Below are 22,546 nucleotides of genomic sequence, written 5' to 3' on the forward strand. Positions count from 1 at the left end.
AATTCATTGAATATATTCTTCAATTTTTCTCTAACTTTTTCTTTGTGCGATGTTTTAGCAACGACAGCAGCAGAAGCAGGTGGAGTCGATTCCGCAGGGCGAGCACGATGGCTGGACGAGGGGCATGCACCCGCAGGTCCAGGTGCCGGTGGCCAACAAGGAGTATTCCGCTCCCCCCTCAGGGCGCATGAGCCGCGAGGGTAGATCCAACAGCGTGGTCCACGACGGCAAACACTCGCTGCTGCAATTTGCCATGCTGCACTTCAGGAACAGCCCCGAAAAGTAAGTACCAAATATTTCGGAATCTTGCGAAAAATCGGTTCATTTTACGTAATATTGAATTCATGGCAGATTACCATCGAAAGTGGCTCCAACGCAAGATATTAACATTTCAAATTTTCACTTTTCTCTTTGAAGGTGGCATAAATCACGAGTAAAAGTTTCTTGGGGCCAAATTTATGTTAAAGAGCTAAATTTCAAATGCGCAAACAAGAAAACATACTTTCTCACCGCGGCACTGTGAGATTTCTTCAGGAGCAAGGCACAGGCGTGAAAAGCTTTAACCTGTATGGTGTGCGATGGCTGTACTGCAATTAAAATGCATCAAATGAAAATGCATGAGATGAACTGGTTCGTGCGAAAAAAAGCCGCTTCGAATGTAAGACGGTGAAATGTGAGAAACGCGTCGGCCGGTCTCATGGTCCGGAGCGCCTCCTGACGGCGACTCGGCACAACTGCAACCATACGGAATCGGCGTCCTGAGGCAAAGGAGTGGGTGGGAAGGTGCATGCTAGACAATGAGTGAGAATAGGGCCTGCCAGTTTGTGTCTGGCCTCGAAAATGCTCTCGTGGAGCCCGTACCGCAGCGGCCTCCAGCCTCTGGTGCTTTACCCTGAAGCCCCGCCGCTGAAGCGGTCCACCTCATGGCGGAAGCACCTCCTTTCCGACCCTTGGCCCAACCAAAGGTTTCAGTTCTGTTATTTTCTGAACGATTATATTTACTTTATCTGGACTTGTTTAGATTTGAAAATAGAGTAGAAATTTTTATAGTTTCTTATCTACATTACCGTATTTATCTTTTTCATGCAAAGAAAATATATTGTGATCTCATCAGTTTGAGATATCCCTTAAATTTTTTTAATCAGGTTTACAGTGGAATCTTGTTACATTATGCGCTTATTACAAAGCAGAAAGCACTAACCAGTATTTATAATTTTCTAATTAGTTAATTTAAAATTAAAAATATTCTAAATGCGATGTCCTTTTTTTAAATTTGTTTTGAAATTTAATTTCCATTGCCACAATTAGATATTTGATGACAACAACAACAAACACTCCATGAGTAGAAAAAGAGTAAATAGTATTACTCTCTTACAAAACTAATTAAAATTATCTTTTTAAATGACGTATAATTTGTTTTGCAAATAATTGACAGTACGGTAAAATATTCTACTCGTTTGATCTTACATGGGAGTTTTACTTCCTTCGCATAGTTGAGTTTTTTTTGCCATTCATGCAGTGTCATCTTCATAACTTTCTCGAGACAAGATTAATTTCCTGTCAGTTGGATCTGAAAGATTGTTGAGAAGGAAGCGAAGTGCTTGATCTCGTCATGATCCGCTTGATGTCACATTGTTGGTTATACTTGTCGCAATGAAATTACGTGCGGAGAAAGCGTCATAATTTGCGTGTAACCAACCACACTGAAAATAATTAATCGGGTGAAAAAACGCCTCAATATTTCTCCCGGCGAGTTAAAAATATGGCCGTAATTGCCACTTGGTACTTTCGAGTTGCATGAATGTGTACGCTGCACCTTTTTGCCAAGATTAATCCAGTTTCGCGGTGATTGAGCACCGTCAAAGCGCGTTTTTGTACCCACGCCGGCGAAATCGGACGCGTAATGCACTGATTCAATTTGCTACGTTTTTTGTGATCGGCACCCAAGCACAATCGGCCAAATACAGAGAGCGACTAGTTTCTCCATCGGCACATCCGCGAAAGATAACACCTCGGCGATGCTGATTGCGGTCGACACCACATATTCATCTCGTGGTTTTGATCTCATCTTGATAATCAACAGCACGAGGATTGTATTTTTTTAAACGATATATTTTTAATAAATGCTTTCCCTGCTGCATTTATGGTTTTAATTACAAATTATTTCTTAGAAACAATTCTTTTCGTATTTTTAACCATTTTTCCCCATCGTAAAAAGCTGGCGTTTCTTGTGAATGGGAAAGTTGATAGCCAGAGTTTTCATTGTCAACAAAAATGCAAAATCATGCATCAAATTGAAGGGAAGTGGTGAATCAGAGCAATTAGAAGCAGAGAGCTCTTTCCCTTTTGAGTTGATACCCGAGAGCCTCGTTTTTAATTTGTGATCCTTTGTTGCAGATTCGAAATGCTGAAAACCGCAGATGGCTCCATCAGTGGCTCCCTCAAGGTCATCGAGAGCATCAAAAACAACAAAAAGAGCAAGAAGAAGAGCAAAGACAACACGAGCGACTGGACCTGGAAGGAACAGGTAAATATATGCCTTTCCGAGGATTTATGCAACTGAGAAATACTTTTTTTTTATCTGCACCAAAGCGCTGAGCAATCAAACATTTTTCTTTCACTTTTATTATGCATTTTAACGCGATGACTGCTATTTATTGAATAAAAAACGTGCCTTGCGTAACACGCGCCGGTCACGAGGCTGCAGGCTAAGTAATTGCGCGCTCTTAAAAGCATTAAATTATCAAATTGGCCGAATCATTGATAACCTGAGAGAGCGAGAGTAATTCGGATTTAATCTCCCGCATATTTGGCGTTATGAAACAAATTCTGGAGAGTGAAGTAGGTCATATATGGAGCGCTATGGGAACCATTGTAGCCCGGAGAAAGCAACAGCCGGGATCTGATATTTTCGGTGCTCACATTCATCGAGCACGACAACAATCTATGCTGAAAATCAAGCGCTCAATGACTCTTCGGCTGCAACCTCATTAACGCGCTTCGTTATTGGCACTGCTGTTATTTGATTGTGTTCGGAGCCTTCGTCGTCATTTGTTGCGCCCATTGTATGCAAACGTCCTCAGAAGAACAATCATTTTCTCTTTTCCGACTGAATTTTTCAAAAGATCACACGATTCTGCGGATGCAAGATGGATTTTTGACCAGACTGCCCTTGAGTGAACAAAAGCTTGGTACCCTCTGCGCGGGAATTACCGAAATTCGGGGCGTGACTGGGCGTCAGCCTTATTCTGTCAGCGATAAATAATTCATCTCTATTTTATTCCAACTGCCTTACCAAACAACGATTGTTACTAGGGTAATAAAACGTCAGCACGAAAATCTTTTTGACTCCTTAAAATTGTAAAAACCTTCTAAACGATGTGAACCAAAGATGCTTTGAACTCAAAGAATTTAAAGCTGTCGTTCTATGCGAGACTCAACCGAGCTTCTAAATCAGCATTCCGTTGGCACAGTCATGTGCAATTATCACTGTCGTTGATTTCACTTGGATCAATCATTATAACTCGCGATGGAAGGAAACACAGTCGGTGGTAATTGTGTTTTGATCGCACCGGTGGCTGCAACGGGGTCAGCTTTTGTGCGAAACAATCGCGCGCCAGACACTAAGCTTTATCACTGATATTTTAGAAAGTAACGCTCGTGTGTGTGCAAGTCTGCTGTTAATACACGGCGTGTAAATCACGATCACCGCGGCGTCAGACACACTCACGTGCGTTTCCACATTTGTGTTTGTTGCTTTTTTCCACATTTTAGGCAATAGGCGGTGAAAACAAAAATATATGCGCATTTTTAACAGCTTTGAAGGAAATTAAATCCATGCAAGGCACGAAAATTACAGCGATTATGAAACAGCAGTAATTTGCACAGTTTTCCATTAATTAGACAAAAAATTTGTAGTTTGGCAGGCGCAGGATAATTAAATAAATTTTGCTCTTCAAATTCCAGGTTGACATGGTGAAATTCTCGGCCGAGCCGCCAAAACAGTCTCTTCTGCGTTTGGAGTCTGCAGAGCTGAGCGACCTGGCCGTCGAGTGTTTCTCCAGTATCATGTGCTACATGGGCGACCTGCCCATGCCTCCCGAGGTCACCGAGGTCAAATGCGTCTACACTATTCTCATGGTGAGCAGAAAACTAGTTTGCCAGTTAAATAATGAAAAACGACCGGACCACAGTTTCCAAACCACATTTAGGTCGCTTCGACCATGTTGAATAGAGAATGCGCACACACCACACAATTTTGTTGCGATTATTGCTCAGCCAAGTGATAAACCATTTTGAAATGATTTCCCCTCAGCACTGTCACAAACACGAGAGCTTGCGAGATGAGGTTTACTGCCAAATAATGAAGCAGACCACTAACAACAAATCGCCCAATCCCGACTCATGTCAACGGGGATGGCGGCTCTTCAGCATCATCGCAGCCTATTTCACTTGCTCGCCGACACTCAAACAATACCTTTTCAAATACCTTGAAACCTCTGCGTACGACAAAAGAAGAGCTTATCATGGCAAGTTATCAACTTGATTTTTTAAGTTAAAGTTTCTAATTATTTTCGAATAAATAAAAATAGGAACCGCCACCGTTTGTCTGCAAAACCTGCGCAAGACGTTCAAGTATGGCGGCCGGAAAAACGTGCCGAGCGTGGAAGAAATAACTGCCATTAGCGCTGGCAGGAACTCTAAGCGCCAGATTTACAGACTGCCTGGTGGCACTGAGCGTGTCATCAACACAAAGTCAACCACCGTCGTGCAGGTAATGCCCACTCGCTAATTTAAGTTTAAGAAATAAAGTAACTAATGCCACGCGGCTCGCAGGACATCATTGAAGAGATCTGCACCGTGATTGGTGTCGCCTCTGGTCCCGAGACTGAGGAGTTCTCACTCTACTGCATCGTCGAGGGCGACTCATTCACCATGCCTCTGGCCAGGGAAGAGTACGTGTTGGACGTGACGACGGAGCTGCACAAAAACCAGCAGGTCTTTTACCTCATCTTCTGCCGCTCGGTGTGGTTCTACCAAATGAGACTTGAGAGCGCACTCTATGTCGAAGTTGTCTTCAACCAAGTGGCACCAGACTACTTGGAAGGACTGCTTTTGGTCATGCCAGGAGAACAGCTCGACCAGGAACTTGTCGTAAGTGATCATTTTTTATTCTTTCTGCAAAACTACTTGTTACACTCTATGCTTTAAATGAAACATCAAATATTAACTCAATTAGACTGAAAAATTGGGAATGTGATCCTCAAGAAATTGGGCTTAGTTGTTTAAATTTTGATATTGCTTCAAAAAGTATAAAATCTTTGTTGAATGATTCAAGTATAGTATTAATCTCTATTTAAAAAACATACATATTCTATGTTTCCTCTTCTAATTATTTCTGTATTTTTCAGTACGACATTGCAAAGGTGGCTGCCCTTTTGCACAGAGCTGCCGATCTGAGCCACTTACCGACGATGAAAGAGACAAAATTCCTGCTTCCTAGACCGGCCCTCGGCGTCAGAGACTTGAAGCCCGCACAGTGGGTCAACATGGTGCAGGCGAGCTGGCATGAAGTCGAGCCGCTCACCGTTTCCCAGGCCAAGGCTCAAGTCTTGGGTATGTATTTCTATTGAACTGCAAAAAAGGCGTTTGATTTAATTTCTATGGTGTCTATTTTCAGAGCTCCTCTCTAAGTGGCCACTGTTTGGATCTAGCTTCTTTGCTGTAAAGAGGGTGTCTGATCCAAAGGAAAGATCTGACCACATTCTGGCTCTGAACCGACATGGTGTCCACTTTTTGGACCTCATGACTCATGTAAGTATTTTTATTCTGTCTGATTTTGAACAAATTGACCCAAAATAAAAGATTCGTTTGGATTTTAATTTAATCAAATTATTCATGTGTGTTTTGAACAAAACAAGAGATGGCTGGAGGTTTCATTTCTGAACTGCAGATAATACATTTTAAAGTTCTATTTTGCGAACTACAGCGTTTAAAAACAAGTAGTTAAATTAGTTTTTCTTTCAAAATCACTCTATTTGCATTTTTTATGCTAATTAAGACATTTTTGATTGAGATGATTTATATTGCACTGCTGACCAAATGAAATTTAATTTTCAGGAGACTCTGATGCATTATCCGTTCAGCGAGGTGATATCAACCAGGAAAGTTAAGTCTGAGGATGGAATCCTGTACTTGGACATGAAGTGCGGCAACCTCATGCAGCAACGCATCACCCGCTTGCAGACAGACCAGGCGCACGAAATCTCACGGCTCATCAGGCAGTACATTAGCATGGAGCAGAGGCTGCGAGGCGGCCTTGACCAGCCTCACGACCTTCCTGCAGATATTAGCCTCAATTCTAGATAACTCTGACACATCATCTCATCAGTAATTTTAAACTTATTATCGCGCGTGGAACTGCTTCAGCACATTCCGATGGATGGTTATTGAAAGTGCCTGCTGAATCAATAAACTTTTTAAGGACTTTTTATTCGTTATAGGAAAAACTTATTGTGCTGGCCAAATTCGAATAACTGCTCAATTCAAATGTATCGGTGGACACACACTACACGCAGTACAGTATATCACACCTATCTATACTTTGTACAAAAATGGTGAATATCTTGGGTCAATTATTCAGTTGAGTAGATACACGCAAATTTATTTTTGAGAAAAGTTATATGGAGTACATATATTTCAGTTGAGTTTATGGCGTGAAAATCTAAACAAGGTATTACGCATTCACGTGTGAATATCGCCGCAAGCAAATATTTTTATGTGATGCAAAGTTGCCTGCTTCCACTACTGACTTGGGCGCATACGTATATATTATTTTTGCAGATAATTATATCAATAATTAAACTGTCAATGTAACAAGCAGTCGTTTTGTTGGATTGTAAATAGTTGAAATTTAAAATAAAATATTATTTACAAAAATTTGTGATTTTATTTTAATGGTTTAAGTGCCTTGCGTTTGTGTTTATAAAATAAAAATTTATAAAAAATGCCACTTAATAAAGATTAAGCAAAACTATTTTGATCATTCATAGCACACTTGATTGATCTCTGGCTTAGATGGGGTGGATTTTCTTGGATAGGCCACCTCCCAAACATTGTCTTTTTATAATCAACTAACTCGCTGGTTTGCACCTTTCCAGTATGTGTGAATAAATTTCAATATAAGACCGCTGTTTGGAGGCTTTTAAAGTGGTTCTTCTATGTGTACTGGGCATTTTTCTCAATGAAGCTCGTCAGACCATATATTATGTTATTCGTTTGCTACGAAAATGGAACGCAAAGTTGCCCATCTCTGAAGATACAAACCAACAAAAAATAATATAATACAACAAAACAACACAAAAGAGCTCCTCAAATATATTTATTTCTGAGGTTATCAAGAATGGTTTAAAATCTCCGATCCCCCGCATCACGCTTGAATATGAGGCCACTTGCCGCTTCACGAATTTCGCCTCTGGAACTGATTGTGAGATACAAACTGTCGTGCCACTTGCCAGAGTCAATAAAATTGAGATAAGCGTAAAAGAAGCCAAAGAAATTATTTTCAGAGCGGCTATATTTTGTACGAAAGAAAAACACTTATGATCCTTATATTACATAATACGAAATTAGAGGAAACAAATTTTTTTTAATTCTTCTTCTTGCACGGTTTATTACTAGCTTTCATAGATTTAATTATCGCTCATGAAAGGGTATATGGTGCGTGCTGTAGCGGTTTCCCGCGGAGCCATCGTCCCCCCTCCATCGGAGCAAACAGCGCCACCAGCTGTTGTTAATGGGTAAAAACTAGAAGTGCAACAGCGCACGCCTCGACGCTTAGTTTGATTTATCATAGTCCATGTTTATCTACAACTTGTGATATCAGTTAGTTCCTACAATTGCCACTTGCTCATTATGCACCTGTGCACCACAGTGCATTAGCATTCCTTGGCGTTTCGCGTTTCGCTTAGTAAACAATGGTGGAAATTTACTGATTATTTTAGCTTTGGTAAGTGTATCTAATTTAAGATTGATTGATGCATTATGTATATTTATAAATCAGTGAAAAGTGTAGAACTTGGTATGCATCTTATGGGTCATTAAATCTCGGTAGGATTATAGGGCATTAACGAGATGTTTATGGTGCATGTGGTGAAATTCAAGAAAAATGCAGTATCATACATATCCTACATATATTTACATATTTATATGAGTACTTGTTTAAAACATGGCTACAAAATGAGAGTTCGGCGCGTACATTCATATCTACATAGAGCCGCTGACAAACATCTGAATTCTAAATTTCAGTTGCTTGAAAGATCTGACAAAACACTAAAAGTGTATGTACATAATTTTGTACATACAAGTGTTTCAAATGGTGACTCATTTAAGTTGATAACATACAGTGCCAACGCCAACTTGATGTTTTGCTGCGCCATTTTTACTTCAGAAAAAGAAACGAAATAGCAATTAACTAATTTCAATACTGCTGATGGTCGTGACATTCATATATTCACTTATTATTTTAACTTCAATTTAATGCTCGAGCAGTGCACACAGCACCGACCAAAAAAAATACTCAAATTCAAACTCGGGCCACAAGAATTGTTGAATTTATAATGTTATATTCCAATCAGCGGGGGCCAGATTCGTGCGACGCGCAGATATGGCGTCTGGTAAATTATGGCGCGATAAAATGGTCACGTGAAAATGCGCGAAAAGACTTTTGACACCCGTACGGCAATCCAAAGAGAGCATTTTATTTCCCTCATTCAGACGCCATCTTGGATCTGCGCAGTGCGAACCAATTTTATCGCACATCTGGCCCCTTCTGATTCAAATTTTACCCGGGAGGTTGTGGAATTTTGCCTGGACCGATTAAGCATGAAAAAGATATTGAGTTGGTCAAATTCCCATTATGAAAATGGAAATTTCTCATTTGATTTTACGTTTAGGACGAGAAATTTAAAAATCGCTATAAGATCGACTACAAAATCAATTGGAGCACTGTTTTGTTTAGCTATTTCGGCTAACGCCAAACCTCGTCAGCAAACCTGACCATTGACATTGAAATACCGGAAATACCCTGCAGTCGCCTGGCACATGTGCACTCATTGTCAGATTCGCCGTTAGTATTTTCTACAGGGCGAGCTTGACTCATTCATAATCCTGCGTGAACAGGGTTGTTAAAGGTCAAAACTGACAGAGCATACATCTAGCCAAGACCTAAAAGCCGACAAAAAATGTTTTTCTTAACGGAAGGCAACTTAACTTTCTGTCAAAAAGAGAGATTTTGATAAACCGCTGCCAAGTAAATCGGTATGTAGTGGCTGTGAATGAGTCATGCTTGTCCATTAGAAAATATTTCCGGTCAGTCTGTGTGCACATGTGGTGGGTCATTCAACGACCTGGTTTGCTGACGAAGCTTGGAATTAGCCGAAATAGCTACACAAACCAGAGCTTCAATTGATTCCGTAATTTATCCTTGCAATTTTTTTTTAAATTTCTCCAGACTGTACTAGTAAATAAATGGGATATTTCCATTTCCATCTTGAGATTTTTTTCGAATTTAAAATCTAGCCACTGTTGCCAAACATCTGCTTGATAAGAGAAGTTTTGATTTATCATTATGGACACAAGAAATATTTTGCTCTCGGTTTTCTCTCTTCACTTTGTCGCGTGTTTGAAATTTCTTTCCAATAATAGTATTAACTGATTGCCTCCGTTAGTTCTTACTATCAAAGTTGGTTCGCGTTTTATATTTTAATTCATATGGTTATAAAATGGTTAAATGGTTTGTTGAAGTCCGCTCCACGGGTTCAAAGATTTTAGGTGATGGGAGAAATGCCATAATGCCAAAAATTTGTGCTATTTGAGAAATGATCGAATTCCTTTTTAAAAACTACAAGTACCAAAATCCAACTACACCAACATTTTGTCTCAAATATAATAAATCGTGATAAAGGTGTATATTCGTTCTAAAGGAATCTCTACCAAAATTTTGCTACTTAAATTTGGCCGGTTGTTTAAATAATATATACAATTCATTGCCACACGCATCGCAGTAGTGATTAGATTGCAAGAAATGAATTTATTCAATTTTTCACCTAAGAAAATCTAAAATTTGCGGTCGAAGTGCTCAAAATTTCCTCCATTGTGCAGATGATTTCTTTTAAATTGCCATTTTGCTGCCTCAATTTCTCCAAAAATTTTCTCTGACAATTTTTCAAATCAAGGTTAATAAATAGTTTTCAAGCAAAGTCATTTTTAACACTTATTTGAATTAGCTCCAGACCGTGGACTAAAAATATTAAGAAGCGTATTCTTTTTTTTCCAGACGATTTCGGTGATTAGTTTGACTAGCACGAAGACCCATGCTCGCTATTTGCTGATTGTACGTATCAACTATAATTGCGAAATGTTTGAAATGTTTGAATTCAAAATTCTCTGTTTATAGATTGATCTGCTGGGAGCCTGCATCAAGAAATTTTCTCGTGGATATATATGTGAACATAACTCTGGTATTAATTTTAATTTTAAAAATATTTTAAAGTTTAGATGATTTAAGTCTAATTGCAACCTTGTATGACATAAACACTCATGGAATGTAATTTTCAGCTCGACCCCGCCATATAAGCAACCCAACACCAGAGATGCAAGAAATAGTTTCTCCTCCGAATGACGAAGGTGATTCCACTGAAGCCAACCTGTCAATAAACTCTAAAAATTTGAAAAGCCCAGATGCCAAAAGCGAGAACCTAGAAAACAATGAATCAGAAGCCCGACCAACGTTGCTAAAACGTCCCTCAGACATGCATGCTGATGATCTCGCTGACTGGCAAGTCAAATTGGCGCGCCTGTCAAACATTCTGGAACCTCAGGAGAGTGCAGCAGCCAAAGCAGGCCCGTCCAACGTATCCATGAATATAAAAGTGCGGCAGGATAAATGCTGCACCTACTGCGGATACCGAGGTTCGCTCAACATTCACAGCATCAGTAAATACTGCCCAGAATGCGATACATGCTACTCGTGCATCAACTTTTTTCGCATCCACCGGAAACCTGAATGCCGTTACCTTATGAGGTGGAAAGCGACTGGTGACTACCCTCCCATCCTGGACAGAGTTTTCAACGAGTGGTTCCAGAGGCCACTCTTTCCGAAAAAGCGGCGGCGGCTGACAAGAAAGAAAGGGAAGGGAAGCTCGCCAAAGAAGAAGGACAAGAGGGTGCTGAGTGAGAAGAAAGCTGCTCCCAAAACCCTGACCTGCGACGCGTGCGGACTGAAGGTGCCGGAGAACAAGAGAAGGGCGTTGACGCTGCACCTGCTTTCCGCCACGCACTGCCGCAAGACTCTGGAAATCCTCCCCTGCGAGATCAGCCAGCAGATGCATCGTGAAGGGTGCGCGTGGTGCGCGTCCCCCAAGAAGAAATCTACCAAAAGGACCACCGTGTGTGGCCATTGCAACGAGGCTGTGCCCAAAATGGAATTCGTCTCTCATCAGGTCACGAGGCAGTGCTTCAAGTGCAAAGAGACGAATTGGTTTAAATGCCGAAATCTGCTTGAGTGGCATCTACAAAAAGGACACTTGTCTGAAGAGAAAGCCAAGACTGAAATCCCACCGCAGTCGTCAGACAAAGAGTATGGATGTCCAGGCTGTGATCGCAAGTTCAAAGACCGCAAAACGTTGGACAACCACAAGCGGGACATTTGTGTGCTGTGTCAGGCGCCGGTGGCGTGCGCAGCGCAGATGATGCAGCACTGCCAGGACATGCATTTGATCTGCATGTACTGCAGCCAATTGTGTGACTCCAAAGCACTGCTGGCACAGCACCAGACCAACTATCGCTGCGACGACTGCAACAAGCTATTCAAGTGCGACATGTCGCTTGAGCAGCACTGCGAGCGGGCACACGCGTCCAATGAGTGCTCGTGCGGCACGGTGCTGGCCAGCAAGACGGCGCTGGAAGCGCACAAGATCGCTATGTGCCTCGTGTGCGAGGCGCAGTTCAGCTGCGTCTCCATCCTGCGGCGCCACCAGGCCAACAACCCCAATTGTTCTATCGCGCTGCAATACAACGACGCGTCCGAGGAGGAGGAGGAAGAAGAGGAGGTTGCTGCTGCCTTCGAGTTCGCGTGCAAGCACTGCAGTAGCGTGGTGGACAGCGCTGTCGAGCTGAAGAGACACCAATCCAAGCAGCAGTGCGACGCGTGCCGGCTGGTGCTCGGCTGCGAACAGCAGCTGTCGCAGCACCGGACCATCTGCAAAGTGTGCGACCTGTGCAAGCAGCGCGCTGTCCACCTGCGGACGCACCAGAAGACGGTCACCTGCGAGAACTGCAAGGAGCAGCTGGGCTGCGACGGCCTCTGGACGATGCACCGCTTCCAGTGTCTTGATGGCATGAGAAGCAAAACCTGCACGCACTGCAAGCTCAAATTCACCGATTCGATGGCGTTCATCAAGCACACGTGCAACACAACATGTCCCAAGTGCCAAATTAGTGAAAAGTGCGCTACCCTGTTTGCAAAGCACACCTGCGAGGACACTCTGCCTACTACGAACTGGATGCTCCGGTGCAAATACTGCCATGGGTACTACACAACCATGAAGGCACTGGAGAAGCACAAGCAGGAGACCCATTGCGACAACTGCGGCATCTCGCAGCCATGTGCCACGCAGCTGCGCGACCACAAGATCCACTGCACTGTCCGTTCAGTCCGTTGTCCCATCTGCAAGCAGCAGTTCCTCAGCGCCACCCAGCTTGGCATGCACGTCGAGAAGCAGCACTCTGTCAAGGAGTGCCAACACTGCGGCAAGGCGTACGACTCCGTGCAGCGGCTTCTGTCGCACGTGGCCAGGTGGCACTCAGTTGACACGAGCACGTCCCACGATGACTATGCCGTCAAGCAGTCCACCGGCTGCCGCTTGATATTGGTTCGCAGGACCAGTTCGCAGGACACGCCAAGTCCCAGGAGCGTTGTTGACGAGGAATCGACTTCTGTTGCCGCTGTACCTGAACCTGAGCCCGCCGAGGTCTTGACTGTATGCGAGATAAAAAAGGAGAGAGCACCTGATTTACCTAACCAAAAATTAGTTGATCTCACCGCAGATGACGAAGATAGTGATTTGGAAGTCATCAAAGTAGTTAATAAGTGAGCGCATTTTGAATTGCCTCTGCAAATATTCATTAAACAAATTTTGTCTGATGTTGCTCAAAATAAAAGAACATAAATAAATAAGTTGATAAGTTAGTTCTATTCTTTCTCAAACCCGTTAACAAAATAATTAAGTTATAAATATAAAGCGCTGGTCAGCATCCACAACAAAATTATGTTTCAAATTTTAAATTTATTAAAACTTCAACTAGCTTAAAAATGTATTCGTAAATCTAAAATTATCTCTTGCTTTATCTTTTTAAATAGGTAACATTTTGAATTCGGCCAATAGAGGAATTTTTCAAACAAAGCTGGCATTTGTCATAAAAGGGGTTACATTTTAAAAATTTTGAATCTACAGAAATAAATGGTTGAAACATCCCTTAACTAGATAAAACTTCAATAGAGCCAAGCTGCTTCCCACACACTCAAAAATCACGCGCACCAGAGACGCACACGAGAGAGCTGACGGCAGCAGCAACTAAGTCATAAAGAAAATTAAGCAACTCAAAAATTGTATTTTAATAGGGTTTCAAAATATTTTTTTCGTTTTTATTGCTTAAAACTATAGAGCCTAAAACAAACCTGAAAATAAAAAAAATATTTTTTCAATGTTGAAAGCAACCAATTGATCGATTCATCTCATAAGATATTGTCTTTTAACCCAATTAAAAAAAAATTAAAATATAGACTTTAAATAATTGGAAGAAGCTGTACATCATTAAACAATAAAAAATCCACTCATAATGACTAAGTTTGTACTCCTAATTGGAGTTTTTTTCGTGGTTTGATAAGTTATTTTTAAGTTTTTGCAAGTTATTTTTAGGCGTAAATGGAAAATTATAAGGCACACGCCACCTCTCCAGCACATTATAATGCCATATAAAGTTATGAATCGATCTAAGAATTTAATTGTTGCGCTTCTAGCTATACTAGTTTAGAACTAAAGTTAGTCGTTGTCACACTGCATAATTGAGCTTGTCACTCGTCAGACGGTGTATGTAAAAAGCGATCGCTTTTTAGATTGTACGTTAAAAGCTGCGTGATGAAGCTGAAGTAGTCTAAACGACGGCGCCGTTGCTATTTGGTCGCGAGCTCTGCAATTTAATAATAAATATCACCACACGCAAAACAACTGCAATACACCGCAGTCTTTCAACAGCGAGCTTTTGCCAGTTCAGGTTCAGGGCCATTCATCTAGTTCGTAATCCAGGCTAAAGCGGTTCAAATGTCTTGTTAAATTAAATGCTTTACGTCGGCCAGGAGTCAAGGTCCCCATTAACTACTGGCACAGGCACTGAAGTTTTGTATCCTTGTTCGGTAGCAAAATGAAATGATTCTGTTTCCTTTTCCTCGTGGTTTTGTCTATCTGGATTCAAGCGGCCGCATATACAAGGAAAGTGAATAAAAATTTTAATTCCTTCTCAAGAATGAATAAAATGGAACCTGCCTGGACGTGCTGACACTGAACCGGCTGAATCATCACTTTTTTTAACGAACTGCGAAAAACTATCTATCTGAAACTTTATATCTCTTATCTTCGTGACTCAAACCGGCCAACTCCTTATATATACGGTTATTTGGTTTGTTAAATAAGCACTATACCGAAAAGCCCGGCTGAAGGTTATTCCAAGTAGAGATGACGCCTGGTGAAATTCTAATACGCATCGGCGAAAATTATTTAGTGCCGCGGCGGCGCCTGATTGTGTGGCGTGGATTACGCATCATCTTGCCAAATCCACATGTTTTGGAGAGGGTTAATTTAATATTTTTCTAAAAATAGGAAAAAACACGCGCTCTCGCGCACACACACACACATCCGTCCGTCCCCGTGTTCCCTTCCCTTTTCCTGCTTACGTCAATGCAGGCGGGCGTACGTGCGGTCGCTTGTGCACCAAAAAGATCGTCAGTACGCGGGGTGCAACAGGTTGCATAGGGCGGCGCGCGCGTTAGAGGGAGCTGTTGCCCGCCCTCGACTGACCTTGATCGTCACCTCTACCGAGCAGCGTTCCTCCCCGAAAAGTCAGAACACCGCCAACCTTCCCACCGAGCACATCACAGACGCTGACCGCCGTTCCTGACCAGGAAGACCCTTAGTAAGTTTGCAAATTTATGCTTAAAGCCGGACCTGCCACCCAATTCGATTTTCCGGTGCCCTCGAGTTGTTTTTCTCTCATGATTTTGCTGTTTCCTCTGCGCATACGTCATCCATCCGCAAAACACTTTCACTTTCAGCACTCTCACCCTCGATCTAACAGCTGATTTTTGCAATCAGAATTTGCAAGGAACCTCGGCCAAGAACAAAACTGTTGCACTTTCATTTTAAAAATGGTTAAAAAAATTAATTAACAAATTAATCATCTCTAATTAATTATTTTTCGGCAGATATCAATAATTCAATATTTTGTCAACGCGACGTTAAGCACCCCATTAGGCTCCTTTGGCAGCTTTTTGAGTGCTATTAATATCCTAACTAATTGCCCCGTTATACGTGCTCTACGTGACTAAGCGCCTGGATTAGGCAACCGGATTGATTTGCCTGTCGAGCGGGTTGCGCTCTTGAAGCTTCGCAGGCGCTCGATGGCGTAATGGGGTGTTTTCGCTCTCGTCGCGCGCTCCTCTGCCCACCTGCCTGCCTCATTGGCATTAGACTAGAGCAGGTCATTTGCTTTTTTATCGCGGTCGAAGCGTACGTGCAGCTGAAAACGTAGTCGCGGACGGCAAACTCCGCGAATATCATTTGGCAATTCTGTGATAATGTCACGTGCAAATAGAGTCTCGGGAATCCCCGCTGATCGATGAGTTGAGTGTGTGTTTTATTCTTTTATTCACGAGTGGCTGTGAATTATTATAAATTATTCTGCTGAATTTCAATTTATCAAATTGACAAATAACTTAATAAAAATGATTAATTTTGAAAAAAAATCAGAATCAACGTTAACAAAAATTCCACAAAAGAGGTTTCTACGAGGCACATTTTAATAAAAAAATCTAGTAATTTACAAATTTTTTATTCATTTATTTATGTTACGAAATTAAAAAAATCATTTAAACCAAAACGGGACAGCGAAATTTTTATCTCGTAATTTCAAAAAATTTGTCCTTGTTAAAATTCAAATAATTCATCGTTAATTTGTAACTTTGATATGTACTATATTTGTACTGTACTTATATTATGACATCATGAGAATAAACAAGAATAAATCAAGTTTTAAATCATAAAATTAGATCGGCCGATTTAGGGTTAATTTTAAGTTAGAAAGAAAAATCTATAAATTTTTTAATTCATATAAATTTAATCCAGTTATTTTTTAATTACACTAATGACTTTTGTAGCAAACGCAATTTTAATACTAAACATAAATAAAACTTAACTAGCTCAGCGCATCAATTTCTCAAAAAAAAAAATCGACCTGAATAAGAAAAAATAGCAGTAAAAATGGTTTAAAAATTCAGTACAAATCGAAAATAAAAAAAAGTTCCCGATGAAACACACGAGACCGTAAAATTAAGACATCCATTCATGAGTTAATCGCGCTTATCAAATTTATTCATGCACGTATTTTCATTCACGTCGTGTGAATGCATTTTTTTTCTTTCGTCCCTGCTCCAAATGGCAAGATGACAAACCGAATCATTCCATGTTGTAAAAATATCAGCAAGCGCGTTCACGTGGTGCGCGCAGATAGAATCTGGCCGTTTTTATCTCGTTGTTTTTGGCGATAGGTGCGCACCAGAGTGATTATCGTCGCTGTCTCTCTACTCTCGTCCTCCTGCACACCGCCGAGTGTCACGTAGTCTCGACCATGTCCTCCTGGCGCTATCAGCACGGAAAGAGCTTTGGCTTCGGCCTCTCGGCCCTGCGCAAGTACCCTGAGGTGAGTTCGCACCGAGTGTGTCAATTTGTGTGAGAAAAAAGAAAGAAGTCGGCAATTGCTTTTCAAGTGAGTCGAGTGAGTTTATTTATTGGTTTTTATTTATCACAGAGGCTATACAAACTCGAGTTGTTGGTCTCAGTCCAGCACTGCTTTTGCTATTGTCATGAGAGGAAGACCCACCTTGGCCAGGGCGACGGGCTTCCTTCTTTTTTTTTTCAATTTACATCAAGTCCCTTCGCCCTGGCATTCGAAAAATTTCACCCATCTTCGCTTTTTCCGCCAAAATCGTGATACTGAACACATTTTATTTTATTTCCTGTTGATACATTGGCTCTACTTCGTTTCCGCGTTTGTGTGTAAGTCGGTTTGCGTGTTAAAAGCTGCGGTTTATAGAGGGCACCTAAAACTGACACACCGACAACAATCAGATCGACAACAATGAATACCCACCTCCGACAGTCAAGGCTATTTCATTACTCTCGGCGGCATGCTCTCTACCTAGGACACGAAAAGCTGCTAATCAGCCGAATAAACTTTGATCGGAACTCTCGTGACTCTTTGAATGCTTGATTTCTGTTTTAATTCGAATGTCCAAAAAGTTTATAGAGGAAATATTGCAAAGTGATATGCCTGAGCTGATATTATTTGAAGTGTAAGCCCACTAAAATCGTTAACTAACAGCGACGTCAAAATTCCTGTTCGCTAATTCGCAAGGCCTCTGGGGGTCGAGAAAGAAAGTTGATTTTGAGCCTACTTGCGAATAAAAATGTACTTGACGTGAAGAGGCTATTTGTCCAAAAAGGCTGATTGCTTTGCAACTGCTCTGCTCAAAACGGGGTGCAATATATAGGCCATGTATTGTAATTTGACGATCCAAAATCAATGAGAGGCCGCAAAAGCGCTCTGCTGCGCGGTTTCAATTAACGAGCCACGAACGAAAGCGTCAAAATGCACATCGAGATAATGAGAAAAAGTGGCCAACAGACACCAAATTAGCCGCGGCCGCTTTGCCAAACAACAAGATGAGACAACTTCCAAAAGTATATTTAGATACTCAACAACGGCTGCACCAAAATTAAAGTCAAAAGAGTCGAAATTATAAAACTAAAGTGTTAATGTTAATCATGCAAGGCGGACCTACTACTAGATAATTAATTATGGTAATTCCAAATCCAATTCTGCTACGGTGACCATGATGGAGATGAGTTTACGGCGCCAACCGTACGTTCAAGGTCTGCACAATGAGTCCAAAATGTGATACGCAAATCGTCTCCATAGTAATAATAAAAAAAACATACAATCGAGATAATATTAATGAGTTTGTTAATCAACCAACCAACCAATCAGTCAACCAACCAGAGATGAAAAGTACAAAACGAAACTACGCTGATATATAAGAAAAGAACGCATCTACTTTATTTTTATTGAGTATTGCAATCAATCTACAGTGCAACGTCCACTACGAGTAATTGTTTTCGGTTATTGCCGGCGGCCCACAAGGGCCCGGCCCCACCGGCGGCCCGCGGTCGACAAGTGAGCAAGGGGCGGGCCGCCAGGGGACGCCGGGCGCCTGGGGTCTCTGCACAAATCAAAAGTCAGGAGGCACGCTCCGGGCCTCCAACGGCCCGGCACGCGCAAGCAAGGAAGTCCAACGCGGGGGCCGCAGCCCCGACCCACGCTCGCTCCGACCGCAAATTTGCTTTTTTTAATCAGCAGAGTGGCCGGCTTCGGATTATTAAATATTTTTAATTCTCCTCGATATCACTGCTTCGAGGCAAGAATCACAGCAAAAATTTCGATTCCTTGCGATTTATTATTTCGAGCTGCCACTCAGCTGCGAGATCATGTTTCTTTTCAATGGCACAATGCTACGCGTGAAAAAATGTATCTGGAGAAATCAAAAAGATCACTTTCGCCAGTGAATTTTATTTTTGGTCCAATGGGGGCACGTGCGGAGCGTGGGGCGGGCCCAGTGGGCCCCCGGCCAACGAGGGAGGCACGTGGTACGCTAACAGAGTACACAACAATACCACAACAACAATGACACTGCTGCTTGATACAATAATGCGATAGTTAAACCCTCTGTTTTTTGCTCGTTAGTTAATTTTAGTCTCTCGTGTGAGTAAATATATATACTATGATGCTAACTGGTAATAATACTTGTATGCATTCGTTTAATGAGTATGTAAAAGTGCGGCCGGCCAAGGGGCGGCGCGGGGGACGACGCGGCGAAAGTATGCATCGCCTCGTGTCACCGCCGCGCGCGCGCGCCTGCTGCCGCCGCTTTTTATTTGCTCTTTGTTCTCCAAAATTTCGACAAACGCGCCGAGATAAAACCGCTCTCGACGCACTACTCGAGGCATGCAATAATCAACTAAACGGGTGCGACACTGACTTTGGTACAATTTGCTTCGCTTCTCGGCTCAATCGATCGACCAATCGATCAGACAGACATATTATGTAGATAAGAGAGATTGCAGAAACAAAAAAGCAAAATGGAAAGAGAGCACAACGTAGGAAAGTGTAACCAATCGAGTACACAGCTAGTTCAGCCGACATACAGTGCGAGAAAGAGATATTAAGTACAGTGGTGAGTTTTCGGGCGGGAGTTGGCCCAAGGCACGGGACCCTCGTCCCTGTATTGCTCAAAGGAAAGATGTACATACAAAATAATCAAACCACAGTCGTTTGTTTTTCATTATTATTGTTGTGATATTAATTTTGTTTTGTTTGCTTTGTCAGTTTTGTAGTCACTTTGTATAATTTAGAATGGCGACTTACAAAAATAGAGGGTTCGTAATGTATAATATACTCTATCATTAATTCTTCTTCTTCTTTTTGTTTCATCTCGAGACAGATTTTATTATTTTTATCATAATGTTCTTTTTTTGCTCTCTCACTCTCTTCTTGACAATCAACCATTTTTTGCATCATGTAAATATATATAGATTTCAATATTCAATATATCATCGTCATATGCATGAGTGTGTGTGTGTGTTTGTTTGTTTGTTTTCTTAGCTTCCTCTCGCGTGTATAATAATATATAACATCATCATCATTATTTTCGTAATTAAGTATTTTTCGTCATCCTGCTAGCGCTAAGAGTATTTTGCGGTTAAGTATCAATCAATCAATCAATCGAGTGGTTATTGCTAGTGTTGTTCGTTATTGTTTTCTTGCTATCTCAGCTTATTCGAGTCAGTTTTAAGTACCCTAGCGGCGGTGCTGCTGAAACTCGACTTGTTTTTATGCAACTTGAGTAGGTAAAATGGGAGACTCGTTCCACACTTAAAGGCTATTTATACAGACAGGTGGTCGAGAAAAGCACACAAAAGGGTCGCCGGCGTCGTCGGCTCGGGCACCGGCGGAAGCAAAGCCAAAGGTCCTGAGTGCTGAGAGTTCTACTAGGGGTCCACCAGAGCCGAGCCGCGAGAGCAGACGACCCACTTTTCTCGGCAAAAATGCCTCCAACTCCTCCTCCTCCTTCGACTGCTTGTTTTTTTTACTTATATGATAAGTCCTTACGTGCTAGCGTAATAAATAAATTAGTTGATCTTACACATTAGACGAGTTAATCGCTCTCTATTCATTTAAAACTTTACAATTACAATGCTAGTAATGATCGTTGGTCATGTCGCATCACGAGCAGTCAGCTGATCTGCACTGCAACTCCTCCGAGCGATGAGCTAGGAATGTGGTGGCGTGTAGTGTTTTGTCGAAGGGCGGGGGTGAACAGGGGGGTGGTTGGCAATCGTCGGACTAGAGCGGTGGAGGAAAACACGTTCATTTACAATTATTATGTATTCAATCGAAGAGATCGCGCTAGGACCTAGCCTAGGTTATTGCTAGCTAATTTGGCCCTCTGAGTGACAAGTGAGTTTGTTTCGTGGTCCTTTGCGGCGATTCTCAATCGCCTCTTATTTTTCATTTCAAATCATGTTAGCTGCCCGCCCGAGACACCTTGTTAGCGCGACTCTCCAGCCCCAGGGGAGGCCCGCCGCTGGCTATTCGTAAAATTCGGTAATCTCATTAGCACATGTATGTACAGGGGAGCGAGCCAAAAGAGCCGCCCCGGCGCTCCGCAGTCCTATTATATGTACAAAAGCAGTGGAACGCTTGAGGAATCGCCGGTCGGTGAGCAAGTGTGGTCAAAATGTTCGTCGGTCGGCCTCCCCGGCCTTCACACTTCACTTTCCTTAAAACACTAGACATCATTTTTTGTTTTCAATTCATATTTAAACGAACAAGCCGCCTTCGTTTCACTTTTCGCGTCAACTTCATGTGAGAGAGCCGAGAGTGAGTATTGCGTTCAATATTTTGCAAAGTCGTGATTCAAGGATTTTGAGCAATTCAACTGCTTTAAACGTTACGTTTGAGTATCGAGTCCAGGTCAGGTTTATTGATCGAAGCCACAACTTCGCAAAATACTTTACAAAGATCTTGACGCAGAACGCGCTTGAGATGCAAGCGCGAGGCGAAAAAGAAAACGGATCAGATTTAGAATCAAAGCACAACTATGCTAGGAATAGAAGCGAGCTGGTTGGTTTTCTGGAAAAAACCAAGGCACAAACAAATTGCTCCAGCTTTCAAAAAATAAATAAATTGCATCTCAAGCGGTACGCGTTTTCTTTTCAACGAGTCTATCCGCTCGTGTTGCCTCCTTTAGAGAAGCACACACATTATACTAAAGTTCCACTTTGGTGTTGTACAAAAATTAACATCTCTGCGCGCGCGGTTTATGTTTGTCTCACTTTCCGATCAGTCTCGCGGTTTCATGAGAAACAAATGAGTTTATTTTTTGGTGCCTCGGGGGTGTATGTTTGTATGTGTGTGTGAGAGAGAGAATTGAGATTGCGAGAATTTGTTACACAGACATAACTGCAGAGTGGGTGAGCAACGCTTCAGTCTACACGTACATGCCCATGCCGTACATGGAGCCCCAGTCGACGCCCTGGAAGCTCGACATGTCCACGTTGGTCAGCGAGTAGCCCTGATACGGGTTGCCGGCGGCCGCGGCCGCTGCGGCCGCCTGCTGCTGTGACTGCTGCACCTGGGCTGGGTTGGGCGCCAGGGCGGCTGCCGGCGGTGTCGGCGACTGCTGGGCCGCGGCGGCGGCCGCGATCGAGGCCACAGGCAGCGGGTACGGGGCATACCGGTGGTGGTAGCCCAGGTGATAGGCTGGGCCCAGGAACTTGTTGTACGCGGCCGCTGCCATAGCTGCCTGAACCTGCGAAAATTACACATCAATAAGTCCATTGCAAAAAAAACTTATTACCAACTGTGAATAAACCCAATTTTTCCTTGGAAAATATCCAGAAATAATGGGATTAATAAAATCAGGACTGCAAATTTTTTAAAAAGTTAATATTTTTAAATAAATCTTTAATAATTCAGAAGGAAAAATGGGGATTTTAATTAAATTGTTTTAGCGAGAAATTGGTAAATAATAAAAATGGCAAGCTATCCTTTGCATCTAATGAAAAATTAGGATTTTTACACAGTTGTGCTAAGTAAG

General features: G+C 42.1%; 3 protein-coding genes across 14 annotated transcripts in view; 2 read left to right on the forward strand and 1 right to left on the reverse strand.

Annotated features, from left to right (window-relative positions):
• Myo10A (Myosin 10A) overlaps window positions 1-6,939 on the forward strand; it is a 40,347-nt gene extending 33,408 nt beyond the window's left edge. For all 7 annotated transcript variants that reach the window (XM_065479087.1, XM_065479053.1, XM_065479065.1 and 4 more), the window contains 9 exons: window positions 59-282; window positions 2,398-2,527; window positions 3,967-4,140; window positions 4,316-4,529; window positions 4,593-4,774; window positions 4,837-5,154; window positions 5,412-5,616; window positions 5,681-5,814; window positions 6,121-6,939. In XM_065479087.1, coding sequence (XP_065335159.1) covers window positions 59-282; window positions 2,398-2,527; window positions 3,967-4,140; window positions 4,316-4,529; window positions 4,593-4,774; window positions 4,837-5,154; window positions 5,412-5,616; window positions 5,681-5,814; window positions 6,121-6,369 — 1,830 coding nt within the window. In that variant the 3' untranslated portion in view covers window positions 6,370-6,939. The remainder of the gene's footprint in view (window positions 1-58; window positions 283-2,397; window positions 2,528-3,966; window positions 4,141-4,315; window positions 4,530-4,592; window positions 4,775-4,836; window positions 5,155-5,411; window positions 5,617-5,680; window positions 5,815-6,120) is intronic.
• Window positions 6,940-7,909: 970 nt separating this feature from the next.
• On the forward strand, window positions 7,910-13,235 carry LOC135948234 (zinc finger protein 808-like). The gene is made up of 4 exons (XM_065497412.1): window positions 7,910-8,008; window positions 10,337-10,393; window positions 10,457-10,520; window positions 10,618-13,235. The coding sequence occupies exon 4, from the start codon at window positions 10,653-10,655 to the stop codon at window positions 13,152-13,154; it is 2,502 nt and encodes an 833-aa protein (XP_065353484.1). The 5' UTR covers window positions 7,910-8,008; window positions 10,337-10,393; window positions 10,457-10,520; window positions 10,618-10,652; the 3' UTR covers window positions 13,155-13,235.
• Window positions 13,236-17,086: 3,851 nt separating this feature from the next.
• msi (musashi) overlaps window positions 17,087-22,546 on the reverse strand; it is a 71,475-nt gene continuing 66,015 nt past the window's right edge. For all 6 annotated transcript variants that reach the window (XM_065475551.1, XM_065475552.1, XM_065475555.1 and 3 more), the window contains one exon: window positions 17,087-22,258. In XM_065475551.1, coding sequence (XP_065331623.1) covers window positions 21,938-22,258 — 321 coding nt within the window. In that variant the 3' untranslated portion in view covers window positions 17,087-21,937. The remainder of the gene's footprint in view (window positions 22,259-22,546) is intronic.

The sequence above is a fragment of the Cloeon dipterum genome, chromosome 1 (genome assembly GCF_949628265.1).
Source record: "Cloeon dipterum chromosome 1, ieCloDipt1.1, whole genome shotgun sequence".
Taxonomy (NCBI): Eukaryota; Metazoa; Arthropoda; class Insecta; order Ephemeroptera; family Baetidae; genus Cloeon; species Cloeon dipterum.

What these genes read in the sequence shown, in the direction of transcription:
- LOC135948234 (XM_065497412.1), top strand. Translation starts at nt 10,653, where the DNA reads ATGCAAGAAATAGTTTCTCCTCCGAATGACGAAGGTGATTCCACTGAA.